General features: G+C 40.8%; 2 protein-coding genes across 3 annotated transcripts; one reads left to right on the forward strand and one right to left on the reverse strand.

Annotated features, from left to right (window-relative positions):
* The first annotated feature begins 639 nt into the window (after positions 1–639).
* On the forward strand, positions 640–3,620 carry habp2 (hyaluronan binding protein 2). Its single transcript, XM_028430547.1, has 13 exons — positions 640–775; positions 860–872; positions 1,077–1,172; positions 1,258–1,368; positions 1,455–1,574; positions 1,644–1,760; positions 1,880–2,048; positions 2,120–2,211; positions 2,298–2,553; positions 2,633–2,775; positions 2,868–3,005; positions 3,094–3,236; positions 3,358–3,620. Exons 1-13 carry the CDS (start codon positions 710–712, stop codon positions 3,511–3,513), a joined length of 1,620 nt encoding a protein of 539 aa, XP_028286348.1. The 5' UTR covers positions 640–709; the 3' UTR covers positions 3,514–3,620.
* Positions 3,557–18,543, reverse strand: nrap (nebulin-related anchoring protein). Of its 2 annotated transcripts, XM_028430545.1 has the most exons (43): positions 18,284–18,543; positions 17,925–18,019; positions 17,684–17,771; positions 16,576–16,680; positions 15,434–15,538; positions 15,239–15,346; positions 15,022–15,126; positions 14,834–14,941; positions 14,646–14,753; positions 14,425–14,532; positions 13,980–14,096; positions 13,159–13,263; positions 12,958–13,065; positions 12,729–12,833; positions 12,548–12,646; positions 12,298–12,402; positions 12,087–12,194; positions 11,849–11,956; positions 11,557–11,754; positions 11,372–11,476; positions 11,187–11,285; positions 11,001–11,105; positions 10,341–10,448; positions 10,108–10,265; positions 9,630–9,783; positions 9,444–9,548; positions 8,687–8,785; positions 8,470–8,574; positions 8,285–8,392; positions 8,095–8,208; positions 7,812–8,009; positions 7,384–7,488; positions 7,112–7,210; positions 6,896–7,000; positions 6,700–6,807; positions 6,287–6,598; positions 6,092–6,196; positions 5,904–6,002; positions 5,711–5,815; positions 5,512–5,619; positions 5,124–5,435; positions 4,566–4,721; positions 3,557–4,487 (listed from the first exon to the last, which is right to left on the reverse strand). In XM_028430545.1, the coding sequence occupies exons 1-43, from the start codon at positions 18,347–18,349 to the stop codon at positions 4,194–4,196; spliced, it is 5,415 nt and encodes a 1,804-aa protein (XP_028286346.1). In that variant the 5' UTR covers positions 18,350–18,543; the 3' UTR covers positions 3,557–4,193. The 2 variants fall into 2 exon arrangements, with proteins under 2 accessions (XP_028286346.1, XP_028286347.1); XM_028430546.1 differs by lacking the exon at positions 16,576–16,680.
* Positions 18,544–18,819: the final 276 nt, after the last annotated feature.

An 18,819-nucleotide genomic window follows, 5' to 3' on the forward strand; every position in this document is an offset into this window, starting at 1 on the left:
ATATCAAATTAATTTACTTGTGAGCAATGGCACATGTTTAAAGATTTATAATAAGCTCAGAGTAATATTTTAAAAAATATTGACAACATACACATGTTTGAAAGCAAATATTCATAATATGTTGAAACGTTTTAATTTTCTAACAGGTCTTCAGAAGAGCAGACTACACAGAGGGTAACAGATTTATGTTGTTTTCAGTAAATGTCACTTGTCAAATGTCTCAAATTGCTTCTCTGTTCCCAGGTTATGAGTTATTCTGTTTTATATGTTCAACAATTAAAAACAAATATAAACTTTACTGAATTAGAAATATGACAAAAAAAAATAGTTTAGTGTGCGCCACCCAGTGGCCGAGTGGTAATTAAATAATGAAGGCTGCACTTGTTGAGTACAACAAACAAACCAAGTTTTTGTGGTATGTGAGGAACTTCAAAAATGTGTCCTATGATTTTTTTTGGTAAAAGATGTTTAATGCCAAGCTAATAAAATAGAATTCGTTAAAAAAATCTAAAGTTAAAAGGTAAATTCATCACATGCTCCAAGTAAACAAAGCAAGGGTTAAGTAAGTAAGCAAAGGCCTAAAACACACAAACTCCCCCTGAATCGATACACCTGGTCAACAAAATAGGAATCAAAGTTCTTAGAGGTATCGAAATAAAACCCTGGAAGTTCAGTGTTTTATTCTCCTCTGGGAGATATCCAGTGCACCATGCTGGCTGTAGGCGCCCTGCTCATTTTGTTTAGCATAGCAACTGTTCATGGACAAGGCTCAAGTGTGAGTTTCTCTATATGTTTAAATATGATTGTAGAGTTTTCGGGGAAAGATAAATTTACTGATTTGTTCTCTTTGTCATTTCAGCTGGATGTAGAGTGTAAGAACTGTTGTGCAGTGGTGGTGTTGCTGACATGACCGATCTTCATATTAGTTCACTATCAGTTGCCTATAAAGATTTCAGCTAAATTTAGGTCATGTGTTACTGCATTTTTTTTAAACATATGTGAGTTTAAAATGCCAATATAGGCTGCTGTTTGTTGCAAAACATCAGTGTTTTAACAACTCTGTTGTCTCTCGGCAGACATTGAGTATGATTACGATTATAACGACACAACTGATGCCCCTGACATTTCTTTCAACTTAAACGACTGGTTGTTCAACTTCCTGAAGGAAACCAGTAAGTGTTCCTGGAAAATGGTGGTTGCACACTCTCCACCTTTAACATTAACCTTCTAAAGCCATTCTTTCTTGTTTGTTTGCAGATGTTTGTGATCCAAACCCTTGCTTCAGTGGTGGCTCTTGCCAAAATATATCTGACTCAGAGTTCACATGCTTCTGCCCTGAACCTTACATTGGCAAAAGGTGCCAAAAAGGTATTTAGGATTTCTACATTCCGTTCTCAGGGGTAATTGTTCTAAGTTCAGGATATACTTCTGTGACCTGTTTTTGTGTTTTTCAGTCAGAAATGTTTGCGAGAACGCTAAATGTGGTTTTGGTGACTGTATTATCAACCTAAATAAACCCCCGTTCTTTGAGTGCATGTGCAAACCTCCATACCAGGGCCCAGACTGCAAGACATGTGAGTGTGGTAAAAATCACGCATGCAGAATATCTATATGCAAATACTAACCCAGTGTTTCTGCATCAGTGCCACCATCTCCGTGTGAACCCAACCCTTGCCAAAATGGAGGCTCTTGCTTTAGAGGGAAACGACGTTTTCGCTGTGCCTGTCCGGACGGTTATTATGGGAAGTTCTGTAGCATTGGTAAAAGACCCAGGGAACTTTTTTACCTTTACACCATGTGTCCATATTTTCTGTATGAAATTATTTTTGAGGTTGCTTTAAAGCTACAGTGCAGATTGTCGATATGTGTCGATGTGTAGCTTCCAGTGACTGCTATGAGGGAAATGGAGAGACATACAGAGGTGCAGTCGACACGACAGAAGAAGGAAAAGTGTGTCTGGACTGGCGTTCAAATACAATTGTGCTACATGGGGAGGATCCTTTCATCACATACTCACACTTCAATGGCCTGGTTTCCAATCGCTGCAGGTCTTTGAGCGATCAGACTGAAACTTTTCTGTTAATCAAATCCTATTTATTTATTTTATTCATCATTTTAGGAACCCAGATGGGGAAACTAAACCATGGTGTTTTGTCAAAAACAAAGGCAAACTGCAGTGGGAATACTGTAATGTCAAGAAGTGCTCTGAAGGTGATTAATTCACACATATATACACGTAATATGCTGCATACTTGAACTATTTTTTTTTACTTACTTCTGATATGCATCAATCTCAGCTCCAGGCTCTACCTCTTCACCTGCACCAGTAACACCAGCCACACCAGCAACAAACACTTCCCAGTTCTCCCAGTGTGGATCACGCCAGAGTTTCCGGAGCAGAAAAATTTATGGAGGCAGCAAGACGTTTCCAGGCGCCCTCCCCTGGCAGGTGTCTCTGCAAACCAGACTGAGGGGCTCAGATGAGGAGTTTTCCCACTTTTGTGGTGGGATCCTCCTCTCTTCCTGCTGGGTGCTCACTGCTGCCCACTGCATGTAGGTTTTTGTAATATAAATTCATTTTAGCTTTTTTTTGTTGTTAAATCTTCTCTGCTGACATTTTTATTTTTTTTAGTAACTCTAGTTACGAGGCTCAAGTGGTGATGGGAGGAGTGCATGTCGAAAAATATGAGCACGTGGATCAGACCATCCCTGTTATCAAAGCATTTGTTCATGAGAACTACACAGACACTACTTCTGCAGTCTACAACGACATCGGTTTGACACATAATGTTTATTATTCTTTGTCTTCATGTTTTTATTTCTTTATTTAATAATTTACTTTTTGTATGTTCTAATTTCCTGCATAGCTCTGCTTAGACTCAAAGTTACAGACAATCCATATTGCGCAAAGGAAACTCAATATGTGAAGTCAGCATGTCTACCAGACCAGATGTTCCCAGCTGGAAAGGAGTGTGTGATTTCTGGATGGGGAGCCACTGAAACTGGTGATACACAGTTTTATAAACACCTTATAAAAGATTAAGGAATAAAGAGATTAAATGTTCTCATTCAAATTTGCTTTGACCTTCTAAGATTATTACAGTGGCCAGCTGTTGAATGCTCGTGTTTTGCTGATCTCTGAGGACCTATGCAAAGCTTCTCATGTCTATGGAGATCTGCTGGACCAAAGTATGCTTTGTGCAGGGACTATGAAGGGGGGCATTGACTCCTGCCAGGTGTGTATGTTTTAGGAATGTGGAGAAGTTAATTAATACTTTTTTTGTTTTTGCATCAGTCATGTTTTGCTTTCAGCAGACTTCTGCAAAACATAGATGTGCTGCTCTTTCAACACCACAGGGGGATTCTGGTGGTCCTCTAGTGTGCGAGCAGAATGGCACTCACTACATCACTGGAGTGGTGAGCTGGGGTGAAGGCTGTGGTGAGGAGAACAAGCCTGGTGTCTACACCAATGTGCACACGTTCCTCGACTGGATCACAAGCAAGATGGACTGAACATTATGAACATGACATTACACTAAAAAAATGAGGCAACAGCTTAGATTGCAATGAAAAAAAATGTATTTAATCAACAATAAAACCAAGCATTTACTCCCAGCCCAGCTTTGAGTTAAAAGAGGCACTGTTAAAAACTCATTAAGCTGAACCTGCCAGACAAAAGTAGATCACTCGTCATTTCACTATACTTCTTTCTCACTGAGCCTGGCTCAAAGTGCGCTATGTTATCAGACCTGTTTTGCACTGCAGCAACAAGGTTGTGTTTATCTGAACTAAAGATAGGAAAAAAAACAGTGTAAAAATTCTTTGCACTTTGCATTGCTGGCTCTGGTCCACACTCTGTTTCCAAAAGCAAACTTTCATCTCACCATTTCATTCTGATTGACTTGCAACAACCTGTTCCTTCAGGGCACGTTTAACCCACACAGAGGTTTGATAAACATCTGAACATAAAGTTTTGCTCTGAATTCCCCTTTGTTCAGCACACTCATCAACAATCTTTTTAACAAACATGACCAATTCTGTCCTGGTTCTACATGCTTAATTCCCCTCTTTCTTAATCGTTTAAACTATGTATATTACAGTTTGTGGTTACACCTATAGCTGCTCTGATGTACCTACAGAGTCACAATGGTCAAAGTAGTAAAATAAACCACACTTCTTCTATATAAACGGATTTACGCATTCTCTATGGCAGCAGCTTTACTAGACGAGGACATCTTGACTGTGCCCTGCAGGGTGGCTGATGAGGAGGAGACGGTGCTGCTGGACTTCTTCTCCATGGATCTGAATGAAGTTGTGGTAGTGGTTGTGGACTTTTTCTGAACAGTCTGGATGTTCTTCTTCCGCTTGACGTGAAGGACCTCCATGGCATCCATGTTGATACCTTTCTGAATCTCCTCGCTGGTCTCCACCTGCTCTGAAGTTTGGTACTGCTGCTGCTGTTGCTCCATCTGTTGCTGGTGATGCAGCTGAAAGATGGACATGAAAGAATTTTTTAAGAATGCTCTTAAAACACTTCATACGCAATACTCCATGCTCTCTCTCACCATCATCATGTGCTGATACTTTGCAATCGCCTCATCTGTGCTAACTCCCTCGGCAAGCCCCAACTCTGCAGCACGACGGGCGAGCTCAGCCTTGTGGGAGCCAGGAGGGGTCCAGCCCACTCCTTTGATCCAGTTGAGGTCTGACTTGTAGTTCACCTGCAACAAAAATGAACAAAAATTATAGTGATACATTGATTCTCAAGGAATTTGTTGTTGCTATTTATCTCAAATATTATGTGTCAAAGAATTAAAAGCATTCAGCATATGCACCAAGACCTGTAGAACTCCTTTTACCTTAGGCCACTAGGGGGCAGTGTAAAAAGCTAATAAGAAATAATGGCGCCTTTTAGCAAAGGTTGTACATACTGCTGATACTATGGGCACCTAAGTCAGGACCACCAACATGGAAGCATGAAAATATGCCAATGCTAATCCCCTTATGATGTCATAAGGAGCTGCAACATTGAATAGCTCTTTCATAAATAAAATGACAGTCTTTGTGGTAGTTTGGGGTTTCTAGACACCACTTTTATCAGCATACTGCATACAATGACTCACATCACTCTGCAGCTTGTAGGCCTGCTTTGCATGCTTGACGTTGAGCTGCTCAGGGTCACAGGTGTAGTCATGGAGCTTGTGTCGGTAGTTGACATTACTGGCCAGAGCCTGATTCTTTTTAGCCTGCAGGAACTCTGGCTGGTCTGCGTGGATTTTGTAGTGGGCGCGCTCCTCCTTGGACAGACGCTTATACTCCAGGTTGCTCTGGAGTTTGCTGGCTGCCAGAGAGTGCACCATCTTAGGGTCATCTTCCACGCAGCGCAGCCCCACCTGCTGGCCCTTCTCCTTCAAATGGGACTCCTTGTAGCGGAACTGTAAGAAAAGAAAGGCATTATTGCATCTAATTTAAGCTTTGTTAATTGCAAAGTATTTTTAAGCATGCACTTACATCGCTGGCAATTTCTCTGGAGGCCTTGGCAGTCTGGAAGGGAATAGCATCCAGCCTCAGGTCATAGCCTGATGTCTTTACTTGCTCCCCAGTTGCCTTGTAAACTTTCTGCATGAGAAAAGAATAAAAACAGAAATAGCTTTTAGAGCTTCCCTCTAAGACTTGTTTGTGTTTATCTTTGTAAGGAAATTGGCCTCACATCACTAATCTGCTGGGCATTCATTTTGGCTCTGACAAAGTCTGGATCATCTGAGTGTAAGGTGTATTTATGCATGTCGTCATTCCTTCCAGATTTGTACAGCCTCTGTAGTGAACAGCACACACAGAACAGGATATTAGCACTGACATCTACAGTTGCTTAAAACAGGTGTCTGTTTCTTCCTCCACTGTACCTCGCTGCACTGTTGATAGCTCATCTTTGCATGGACGATGTCAGGGGAGTCAGCCACAGCGGTGAACTTCAGGCTGTCTGGCAGCTGACGATACTTTTTCTGTGTGAAGTGAACCACATACATTCCAGCTCATTAGTACATTCTCTCCGGTCCTAAGCATTACTATTACTCATTACTTGTATACTCACATCACTGATTAGGTCTCCAGCCTTCTTTGCAGACTCCAGCTGAGGTGCACCCACTCCATCCCAGGCTACTCCTTTCATGAAATTCAGGTCTGACTTGTAGAGTTTCTGCACAGTAAAGCAATAAAATGTATCAGACCTGATGGATGCATATTGCATGCAGCAATTTTTTTCCCCTCTGTTATCTCCTCTTCTCACCTCGCTCTGCAGGTCGTAAGCCTTTTTGGCCCATTTGACCTTCATATCGTCAGGCAGCACTGTGTACTTGTGCAGCCTCTTCCTGTAGTCCTGATCGCTGGCCAGGGCCTGAGCACTCTTAGCAGCCACCAGATGAATCATGTCTGGGGTGAGATGATACTGCCCGCTGGCCATCAGTGCATCCTTGCGGTACTCCTGGTCACTGGCCAGCCGGCCCGCCTGTAGGCAGTGTAGGAGACGCGGGTCGTCCAGGACGCTTTTGACCCCAATGTGTTTCCCCTTTTCCATCAGGTGGTTGTGTTTGTAATTGTACTGTAGACAGAGTGGTAGGTAATAGTTCAGTGCACTGTGGGAATATTATGCTATTTAGACTGTAATATTAGTCTATTATCTATCTAGTATTATGAACTTACGTCACTGGCAATGCCTGTGGAGCTCTTTGCAGCCTGGAAGGGGATGTCTTGCATGGTGAGCTTGTAGCCCTGAGCCCTAAGAGTGTGCCAAGACTCCTTGTACTTTATCTACATTAGAAAAATAATGTTACCCCTAAAATACAGAAAAAGTGAAAGATTGTATGATACATAGGTCACAAGAATTCAGTGACAGTACCTCACTGAAGTTGGCTGCATTGATCTTTGCTTGTGTAATCTCTGGTCTCTCAGTGGTAATAGTGTAGTTGTGTTGGTCATTCACCCCTTTCTCTTTGTACAAACGCTGCAGGAGAGACAGAGAAGCACATTTTAATATCATTCCAAATGTTGTGTAGTATTAAACCTGTAGCAAGCTCACTAGAAGAAAGCTAAAACAAAGAGCTTGTTGTCTCACTTCGTTTGTGACCTGCCCGCTGTGCCTGGCATGGATGATATCTTGAGAGTCAGCTACAGAGGTGTGTTTGAAGTTGTATGGCTGCTGACGGTACTTTTTCTGTGTCAGGAGGAAGATTTCAAGATGAGTCAGTCAGTGTTTAGTATTAATAACAACACAATCAAGATTAAAAACTCACCAATATCACAATAAATATCAATACACAAGCCATGTTCAGGTGTGAATGTACATGAGGATAATGAATATATAACAAAGCAAAGATGACATCTCACATCACTGATGAGGTCTGTGGCCCTCCTGGACCCTTCAATCTGTAGAGCACCTGTGGCGATCCAGGCGGCACCTCGCAGGTAATTCAGGTCGGAGCGATACACTTTCTGTAGAAATAACAAATAACCAAAAAAATAAATAAAATACAAAACATGAAATTTAATAGTGTAAAAAACTTTAAAATATTGTATGCCTAAGTACACAATTTATCATTTCATATTTCAGCCCACATACCTGCTATTGCCCACACACATTGTTAATGTAATCTGATTGCATTACATAACTAAAATAGCAACGACATAACTTTGATATACAGTATATTACAAATATTGTATCAATTGTATTGATTAATCATATGCTTAAAATGAAAAATGTATTGCTCTGATGTTAGAAAGGGAGCTGTGTGCAGCGGCGTACTGCCCTCTCTCACCTCACTCTGCAGAGCGTACGCTCTCTTGGCAGCCTGCAGCTTCATGTCATCAGGCAGTGAAGTGTACTGATGGAGGGAGAGCCTGTAGTCCTGATCACTGACCAGTGATTGGGCCTTTTTAGCATGTGCAACTTCCATCATATCCATGGGTAGGTGGAACTTTGAGAGCTGCCTTGCAGAGTCCTGTTTATATTTAATCTAAAGAGAAGGAGGAATAATACAGTGTGAAACAGTATTTGTAAAGTGATAACAGTTTATGTCAGGGGAAATTTCAGTAACTTACATCACTCTGTAGCTTGCTGGCATAGACGGAGTGAGAGATGTTCAGGTCGTCCTGCAGTCCCTTCAGTCCGATCATCTTTCCTTTACTTTTCTCAAATTCTTCTTTGTATTTTTGCTGAAATGACACAGCAGTGACATGAGCTTTAAATACTTCTTTTTAAGTGCTATTTTCAAATTGAATGGAATCTCACATCGCTGAGGATCTCTGCAGATGCTTTGGCTGACTGGAAAGGAATGGCATCCAGGCGCAGCTTGTAACCTCCATCACGTAATTTAGTCCAGGATTCCTTGTAATGGCTCTGAAAAATTCACATGGTGGGTATTTAATTCTGACTGGGGACACCGACTGAGAGCAGTGTATAACTGTGTGTTTTACCTCGCTGAGGTTCATGGCATTAACCTTGGCCTGCACCAGCTCAGGCATCTCCTTGCTGATGGTGTAGTTATGCTTCATGTTTTCACCCTTCTCTCTGTACAACCTCTGTCAAAGAGAAAGCTTTACTGATCATCCACTTTTACCTCAGTCAGCTTGGCTGCACACTGTCTTGTGATTTAAACCAATAACTGAGAGCACAAGTTGCAGCTGGACTTACATCAATCGCCAGTTTGTTGCTGAGTTTGGCCTGCATCATCTCTGGAGTGTCCTCAACACTGGTAAACCTCAGAGCACTGACTTCCTGACGGTACTTTTTCTAGAGTCAAAAAACATATTCGTAAGATCCCATACAACACAGAGTAGGTATATATTAGGGACAGTAGAGGGCACAACAGCATCACAAACTACCTGACAGCACACACATAGCAGCTGTAGTGCTTGCTCATGAGTGTTCTGGTCTCTATGCTATTTGTGTGTCATTTCATGATCTAATGTTAGAACAACCCTTTAAATAAGTAGCTGCTTAGGATGAGGTTATGAATAGAGTGTGCTGCTTCCAGATTGCATTAGATGTGTAACTAAGATTTAAAAGTAGTTGTAGGAATAAGAAATAAATTACTGGAATCTGTCTGGTGTCTTGTTATATAAAGGGGTATACTGCAGTCACACTTAACCCCTTTGAACAGGGATGTTGTGTGTGTCTTTAAATACTTTCTGACCTCAGCCGTAAACCTAGTTATGTGCCTTCCAGGTTACACAATCATGCTTATCACTTTCTCGCCTTTTCGTCACCTACATACTTCTCATACATATTAATAGCATATCAAGAGGGCTTAATCAAATGTGTGATAATTGCTTTGAGTTACACTCCCATATTAATTACTGAAGGTCAAGAACTGGAACTCTGGTTCTGTATTTAATATTATTAACTCTTTAATTCTTTGACCTGCAGGTGATTCAGGTATTATTATTACCTCACTGACGAGATCTCCGGCTTTCTTTGCCTGCTGAACATCCAGAGATTTTGAGGCCTCCCAGCCGACACCCTTCATCCAGTTCAGATCTGACCTGTATAGTTTCTAAAGACACACACAGTTTCAGTCAGATTTCAGTTTCACAGATTTTGTTTTATTACTTAAAAAGATGGAAATTAGACATACATCACTCTGCTGTCCGTAGGCCTTCTTAGCCCAGGCGACATTCATGTCAGTGGGGAGGGTTGTGTATTTGTGGAGGAACGTCCTGTAGTTGGTCTCCGTTGCCAAGTCTTGGGCCTTCTTGGCATGGCTGATGTTCAGCATGTCCAGAGAAGCACTGGGGACAAGAGTAATTTCATACAGCTAATGAGTTTTGTTCCAAAATGACACAGGATAAAAGCACACTTGATGAGATGCATGGTGCTCTTTGATTTCATTCACACTTAAAAAGAAGAAGACACTATAACAATTTCACTAAGAGCTTTAATTTAGCACTTTCTCAGGATCATCGTAGTTCTTGAAAATCTGAACTCACTTGAGTTGTGATCAAGGACACTTTAATGGAATTAGGTCTTAATGATCTTGCTAATTGACAATCCATTCATCTAAAAGTCAAATCTAATTGGAAATGACAGATAATGGATAATTGCCTTTATCTCACCTATATTTGGTCTTTGTGTCCTCGTAGTTCTTCTTGTAGTAACGGTCACTCTGGAGTTTGGTGGCCAGAGCAGAGTGAGCCATCTGAGAGTCGTCACTGACCGACTTGATGCTAGTTACCTTGCCTTTGTTTTTCTCATATTGCTCCTTGTATTTGATCTGCAAAAGAGAGATTAAACAATCACTTACAAGGACAGTAGGAAAAGCAGTCTACAGCTTTCTAGAGAAACTCACGTTGCTGGCCAGGTCTCTCTTAGCTTTAGCTGTGAGTATTGACAGAGAGTCCAAACGAAGCTCAAATCCCTTCTCCCTCTGCTTCTCCCAGTTGCTCTTGTACACTTTCTAGAAATCAAACAAAAAAATTCAGAGACGACTGACAGTCATGTAAACAGAATGATTAAGAACAGCAAATCTTTTCTATGAGGAAAACCTGTGTATTTTTTACGTGGCATTATTTATGTAAACTGTAAGGATCACATAAGCAGAAATATGCCTGACATCATGAAGGGTTTATTGTGGAAATTTCCAGAAACCAGCCTAATTAGAAACCTTTTACTGTCACTTAACATACTGGATTATCTGATGATATCTTATGGACTGCAAACTGTACCAATGTATGAACAGATGTCCTTTATAAGAAGGACACGTCTAGGAGAAACTGACCATGAATGACCGTTCTGTGTCACAGTTAAGATAGATCTAGTTGATTGTTGATGCTAATCTAATTGCCCTAAATTGCCCTGAATTAATAGTTAAATCTTTTGTTAATGGACTTAATTTTGAAACACTAATTAGTTTGGGGATGAAAATTTAAAACAAGAACTACAGTTCATCAGACATGTCAAATTAATAAAATAAAATAAATGTATTACAGTGCTAGTAAAGTGAATTTACCCCACTGAGAAGGTCTGCATTAGCCTTTGCTTGTCTGAAAAGGGGTTCATCCTTTGTGATGGTGTACTGGTGCAGCATCTGCTCTGTGTTTGCTTTGTACACCAACTGGAAAACAAGAAAAGATGTATGACTGTGAGTTTGCGCCATAATGAACTCTACATGATTGCTTCCTAGTAGGGTTCATACATCACTCTGCAGTTCCTGGCTTTTCTTGGCGTGTTTGATGGAAAGATCGTCTGCCACCTGGGTGAACTTGATTCTGTCTGCTTTCTGGCGATATTTGGTCTGAGAGGAAAAAAGAAGCAGTGTGACTACCACTGTGTGCAGTTCAGCAAAAACGTCTGCACTTGCAAGCTCATGATCGCACTGACATCACTGAGCAGCTCTCCGGCTTTCTTGGCCTGAGCAATGTTGAGACTTCCTTCAGTCTCCCAGCCCACCCCCTTCATCCAGTTCAGGTCTGAACGATACTGATTCTGTTAGGCAAAGGAGAAAAATTTTTCACATTTCTTTCTCCAAAATAAAATTTACCACCACATATAATAGTCCATCTCACCTCGCTCTGCAATGAATAAGCCTTTTTGGCTTGCTGGACCTTGATGTCATCTGGCATAACAGTGTAGTCGTGGAGCTTTGTGCGATATTCCAGGTCACTGGCAAGGGCCTGAGCCTTCTTGGCGTGGCTCAGGTTGATCATGTCTGACGGCAGACTGTACTGAGCCTGGGTCTCTTTGGAGCCTTTTTTGTACTCAATCTGAATGGTAACAATAAGAGATAAGAGATCATTCTCACATCAGTGTGTGTAAACACACATTTAAATGCCTATAATTACTGATTATTTTGCTTACATCACTGGCCATCTTGGCAACTTGTAGAGAGTGCAGAGTCTTGGAGTCGCTCACATTGACCCCCATTGCCTTCTCCTTGCTCTTCATGTAGGTTTCTTTGTACTTAATCTGAAACACATGTTCCACTGACTTAACTTCATTTTCTAGCTATTACATCTGATTAAATCCATTTAGAGTTTTTGCTTAGATGTCAGCTCAGTCTCACTGTGTTTCCTCGCAGTGGTGTGTGTGCACTTACGTCACTGGCGAGGTCTCTAGAAGCTTTGGCTGCTTTGACACTCAGGTCGTCCACACCGATGTCACATGCTTTGGACTTGGTCTTCTCCCATTCCTCTTTGTATTTAATCTGGAGAGACAATGATTGAATCAAAATGCAATCATTTATCATTGAGCTACATGTGCAAAAGCACAGTGTGAAAGCAGGCTTGCACATGCAAAAGTGCACTTACATCACTACACAAAGCAGCATTGGCTCTGGCATTTTTGATCTGGGGCAGGTCCTGGGATAGAGTGTACTGATGCTTCGTCTTTTCATAGTCTGCTTTGTAATTTAACTTTAAAACGGAACACAACACCACAGTTAAACCAGCACTCGTACTGTGAGTGTAGCAGGTAACTGAGCAGTCTCTGTAATGTGCATGTTGGTTAAAGTGTTCATTAGTTATTTGTGCTGTGTGTGTGTGTGTGCTATTTACTTACGTTGCTGACAAGCTGAGCATTTTTCTTAGCTAAAATGATCTCAGGCGTCTCTGCCACAGGCTTGTATTTGACCTGGTCAATATGTTGCCTGTAGTTCTTCTACAACCATAAAAGAAACTTTGTTTTTTAATTTCACAACTATTGATTGTATCATAATGTTGTGCTTGAAAACAATACATACATCCTTCAGTACATCCAGTTTCCTTTGGCTTTGGTAACCTGGTGTGAGAGTGGCTTGATAGTTGTATTCGCCCTGATCCTGTTCACAGCCTTGTTTATAAGTAATCTACAATAAACCAGAACACTATGTTATAATGGAAGATGTACATGTAATCAATATAATACTCATAATTTCTTTAGATATAGATGAATATGACAGAGAGTATGGTAAGTAAGAAAAAAAGACTTACATCACTTGCCAGCTTCCTTGCTTTCATGGCATGCATGGTCTTCTTATCAATACCTGAATCTTCATAGTGGCCCTTCATATCACTGGTGTATTTCTCTTTATACTTGTTCTATCAAAAATACAGATATCACATTACATTACTACATAATAGTAGCTATACCAATAAAACATCATTTGTAGTAAAGTAACAGGCATCACTTACATCACTGGTAAACTTAGCAACCTTGGCAGCATTTTGAAACTGTGGTGTCTCACAGAAATTGATGCTGTGCCCTTTGGTGTTCTCCAAGTCCTTTTTATACTCCACCTGTTTGTGAACGTGCAAAAATAAAGCTGTTTGTTTGTTTTTGACACTCTGATCCTTTAGAGGCACAGGGGTGCCCACCATTCTTCTATGTAATGTGCTAAATATACGGTTAGCGCCTAATCAGTCACCATCGCTGACACTTCATCATAAATCAAGGGTCATAGGTCATCAAGTGATGAAGACCACAAAGTCCTTATGTTATAGAAATTGAATAAATTCAATTTAAGAAACATATCCTGTGGACAGGATCTGGACAGAAACAACTACATCCTCCTCTTTTTCTATCTTTTAAAAATCATAGAATCACAGAAAAGCAGAATGACTGTATAGTGGAAGGCGAGCAGAGGGGTTTGTAGTTAATATGTTGAATGTCATGTTTCCAAGGCTCAGAATAGATGCTGAAGATTGAAGCTCTGTGTTCCTGCGTGAGGTAACATTAGTTTTACGGGTTGTCCTGTGGCCTTGGAGGTAAGCTGTAACACCACCACACAGGCATGTCAGAGATGCTGAAAATGCAGGTTGTGTGACTTCATGACTGCTGACACACTATGCCTAACATTTCCAGCTCTTAAAGACACACACACTTACCAGCAGCAGTACATATACCTGTATACATCTACACAAATGCTTGTCGAACCTCTGCTTGTGTTCTCACCTTACTTATTTCCCAGAAAAAGCTCTAGTACAGGTGAAGGTTTTTGCTTTTTTTAACTCACCTCACTCACGATCTTGTTGATTTTTCGGGCGTTCTTTAGTGTCAGGTTGTCTTCTGAGGTCAGGCTATGGAAGTGTGATGTGCCCTTCATCTTGTTTAAGTCCCTCCTGTATTTCAGCTGCAAAGGGATAAGAGATGATTTAGTGCATGTGTGAGGATGACATGTTGTAGCATCAGGAGATTACACACACACACACAGTCTAATTCAGTCAGAGTGGAGAGTTTTAAGAATGATGACAGAGACAGGTCTCCACATTGTTGTCCACTATTATTCTTCTTGTGATGACAGGGTCAGATGATAAATGAAGCTGAAGCTCCAACACTCTACACATTGCAATGTTATGACAAGATCCATTTCACATGGTTACACAGCTGATGCAGACTCCATTTTTAACATGCAAAAGTTCAACTTAAAGAACTAGAAACACAAAAGAGATATCACTCACATCACTGGCATTTTCCTGAGCCTTCTTTGCAAGATGATAACTAGGAGTGATCATGGCAGGGAAACTTCCTTTACCACGCTGCTGCTCATATTCTTCAGTGTAGGCAATCTGCAAATAGAAGAATACAGTTTAGGTGTGGTTTACAATATATTGTACTCGCCTTGGGTTTTCATCTGGTTTCATTAAAGGCATTTACATCCAAACGTATATATTTTTCTTACCTGGCTTAAGTTTTCTGCATTTTCTTTGGCATGAACTATCTCCGCTGCTGCAGCCTCAGAGCTGGCTTTACCCTTAATCTCCTGCTCATACATCTGCCGATACTTTATCTGGTGCGAAATGATTAAACCAACCATCAGTCAACTGTGTTTGTATGCGTACATGTATGAGTTTTTGTTTTGCTGCTTACATCACTGGCCTGCTCCATGGCCTTCTTTGACACCTTGTATCCAGGTGTGAGATGTGCTGGGAAACTACCTTTGCCTCTCTGCTGCTCATATTCTTCTGTGTAGGCATACTAGAGAAAGAAAAACAACAGTTCAGGCAAATCAAAATATTCAATTAATAAAAAAAGAGCATGTCCCTGTGAGTGCTTACATCACTAGCAATTTGTCCTTGTTTCTTGGCCAGCACCACCTCCGGTGGGTCGACAAATGTGGTGTATTTGGAAACTCTTTCTTCATGTCCTTTTTTATATTCCAGCTGAAGAAAAACCAAATTATTAACCCGGTTTGACCCCTTGCATTTCTGATTGGGTTACACCAACTATTTGATCCAAACCAATTGGCTAGAAAAGAAAGTCATGTCCACTTACATTGCTGGCCAGGGAATTGGCTTTCTTTGCAGCTTGGTAACCTGGTGTGATCATTGCAGGGAAGCTACCTTTTCCTTTGGACTGTTCGTATTCCTCTGTGTATTTCACCTGCCACACAAGGACAAAGATCACTAAGTGCTGCGCCTTTATAAAAAAAGAGAATCGTCTTTGAGAAATATAAATGTTTTAACTCACATCACTGATGTTCTTCTGTGCCTGAGACACTGTCACTATCTCCTGGTTGGTCATCCCTGAATACCAAGTCTGCTGCTGTGAGAACTCAGAGTGAGACTGAAAAGCCTGTTTGGGAGACAAAGCTGCTCAATTACAACCATTCCAAGAATAGAATAGAATAGAATAGAATAGAATAGAATAGAATAGAATAGAATGCCTTTTATTGTCACTAAACACAAGTACAAAGAGATTAAAGCCGTCACCCAACTCCAGTGCAAAAAAGCAATATATAAAAAAGAGATATTAAAAAAAAATTTACAATATAAACATAGCAGATCATTTTAACTAACAAAGGTGACTGATAAGTTTATGGCCTAATGTAATGAAACCTAAAACCTTATTTGATCTAACCTTATTTTTCAACATTTCCCCTTCTTCATTTACACACTCAGTCCTTAGAGATCAGCACAGCAGGCACGTCTAATAGTCTAAGCTTTTTTTTAGGTACCTGTGGTGCCTGTGGACCTCAGTAATTTGGATTTCCAGATATGTTTTGATTGTTCTAAGTGGTGGACCCAAGTCTTATCCATGGTTACATAAATGCAAATGCAAAAGCACTTTTTAATGATCCACAATGGCAGCTGGGGACTTGTGCTGAATCTACTTCTCATTAAGCCTGAGGAGTGTTAGGCTCCAGCGAGCTGATGCCTCAGTCATTTTGAGTTTGGTTCTGATAGCTGCACAGACATATCACATGCAAGAACTGGACTACACATAGCCTACGTCTCAAACTTATGGATTATAGTGACACTTATACTCTTATACTCTGTACTCAACTGCATTTAATGTAACTTGATACCTCTGGCACAAGAATTTCCTTCGGGATTAATAAAGTTTTATCTTATCTTATCTTATCTTATCTTAAACTTATCCATCACCTCGTAGTACTGATTATTAGCAATACGAGATCTATTAAATACACATAATAACTCTGTTATTGTTTGGGTAGCTACTTCAAAATGAGTGGAATATTATCGCTTTTTCGACTGTAAGATAAGCCAAACAAAAACAATGGAAATCAAAGTGTCATTTTAGGTTTTTACAATATTTGAATTTGGGTGGGAACTCCCTTTAACTGGCCAGTTGCTCTCCCAGGAGCTCACCTGACTGGCCATCTGATTGGCTAGGTGAGCCCTCTCCAGCTCCGTGGATCTCATGTCATGGTGGAAGGTGGACATAAAGCTCTCGCCATCTTCGCGATACTTCAGCTACAAATGCACATGGACGACAAGCATTAAGCTGCGAGGCCGGCACACATTTGCACATGCAGACACTCAACATGTCCATTTAGGTAATTGTAAGCTTTTACCCACAGAAAAAATAATACTAAAAAGAGGTCAGCGCTGAGTAACTGCCAAAAATCATTCTATTCTTAAGTTGTCTGAGAACCTGAGCTCAAAGGGACAAGATTAGTGTGCTGTTATTATTAACTGAGATGTTCCAATCAAGATGAAACCAGATCTGTCAAGAAAGATCCAAAATTGTGCACTGAGCTGTTTGCTAACCAATATTAGAATCCCTGTATTAGAGTTTGATGTATGAAGAGAATCTCTATTTAATGACTAACACAATTTTTAGTACAAATAAAGTATAGAAATGAATTCAAAATAATTTAATAGAAGAAGCTGATAATAGTGTAGCTGTCAACCAAAGCCATTTTTGAGTGTTCTGGGTTCAGGGTCACTGAAGTCAGCCCTCAGATCAAATATCAACATGTTAAATCCCATATCTCTCCAGTGGCTTATAGCAGTAGCTGATGAGCTGGCTAGCCTACTGCTAATATAAGCATACGAGCACTGCATGAACTCGTAGACACAGACAGACTCAGACAGACAGGAACAGGTGGCGGGGGGCAGAGGAAAGGAAGGGATATGAGGCTGTTTTTCCTGACGTATAATTTTAGACCCTTGAAGCATAACGTGGGCTAAAGCCAAGGCGGTGTCTCGCCTCTATCAGAGCAACAGAAATAACCTGGGGCACACTCTCCATTCCAAAACGCTGTCGTCACCATGCGCTCGAAGCAGCCATCCACCTTTCTCAGAGGCCTTTTGGATGCATGTACTCAGGGGCTGATCTTAGGGTTTCTGACTGTGTTTTTGTAGGTTATGAATCAACAGTGAGGTCACTAGTGAAGACTTATAATTCAAGTCACTCATGGCAGAGCCTGGAAACACTGTTGTATGTTGCTGTTTGCACATGTTGTCATCTTACCTCACTGCTTGCTTTGCTTTGTTTCTTTGCGTTGATGTTGATGGGCGTCTCATAGACACTTGTGAATGTGTTGTTTCTTGGATTGTGCCTGCAGAGATGGGACACTGTTAATAACAATGGACTCTAAGGCTATTGAAAATGGTTCTACATAAGATGGGTTATTTGCATAGATAATGTATCATTGGGAAGTGCAGTGGTTCTGTATGTTTACACATACAAGCTCACTGGGACATATACTTACACAGAGCAGTATGGCCTCTTCTTGTGGCTGACAAAGTTGTTAGCGGTGAGGACCATCTTGCAGACATCACAGTGAAAACATGCTTTGTGCCAGTTCTGACAAAAGCAGAGACAAATATGACTTCACTGTAATGATTAAACTGAAGAAGTTGACTAAAATAAAACATTTCACTAGTTAATTATTATTACAAGAAATATGAACACACTTAATATGTAGTTGCTGGAACTTGTTTGTTTGACAGGCATGTTACCAAACAATACTCAAAATAACTTAAATATATGTGTAATTTAGGTTCATTATTACTGCTGACAAATATATGATGTGAAAGTTCCAGAGCTGATATTTCTGTGTCACTGTACCTGATCAATGCAGTTGATCTTCTCTGCTGGGTAGACCACAAACCCACACCTGGCACAGGACTGCATGGTAACAGCTGGTCCTCCTCCCTAAAAATCTTCAGGAAAAGTAGTGAACTATTGTGAATTGTTGAGCAAAATAAAGCTCGTCAGAGATCAGACAGGTAGCAGAGGAAATGGCAGTGACTCCCAGACAGTGGCGGTAGTGCGTCTCTGGTGGAGGTAAACTTAGCTCTGTGACTGTGAAACTCTGAAACTGTCTCTTACTTGACACCATGTCCCATGATAGACCTGCCCCCTTCCATGCAGCATGCTAAGACTGGCTGAGTCCAGCTGTCTGTCTGCAGAAAGAGAGCAACAGAGAGTTCAGATGTCACTCTATGTGTGTAATGATCCTGAGTTGGACAGCTAGTTCAGCTTTGGGCATCTCACCATGATGTTAAGATTTAAAGAATGACCTGTAGTCTTATAGTAGCATCATCAGTCAAATATGTGTCACACACACACAAAGAAAAAATGGGGGAAATATGAATTTATGG

The sequence above is a fragment of the Parambassis ranga genome, chromosome 19 (assembly GCF_900634625.1).
Source record: "Parambassis ranga chromosome 19, fParRan2.1, whole genome shotgun sequence".
Classification (NCBI taxonomy): Eukaryota; Metazoa; Chordata; class Actinopteri; family Ambassidae; genus Parambassis; species Parambassis ranga.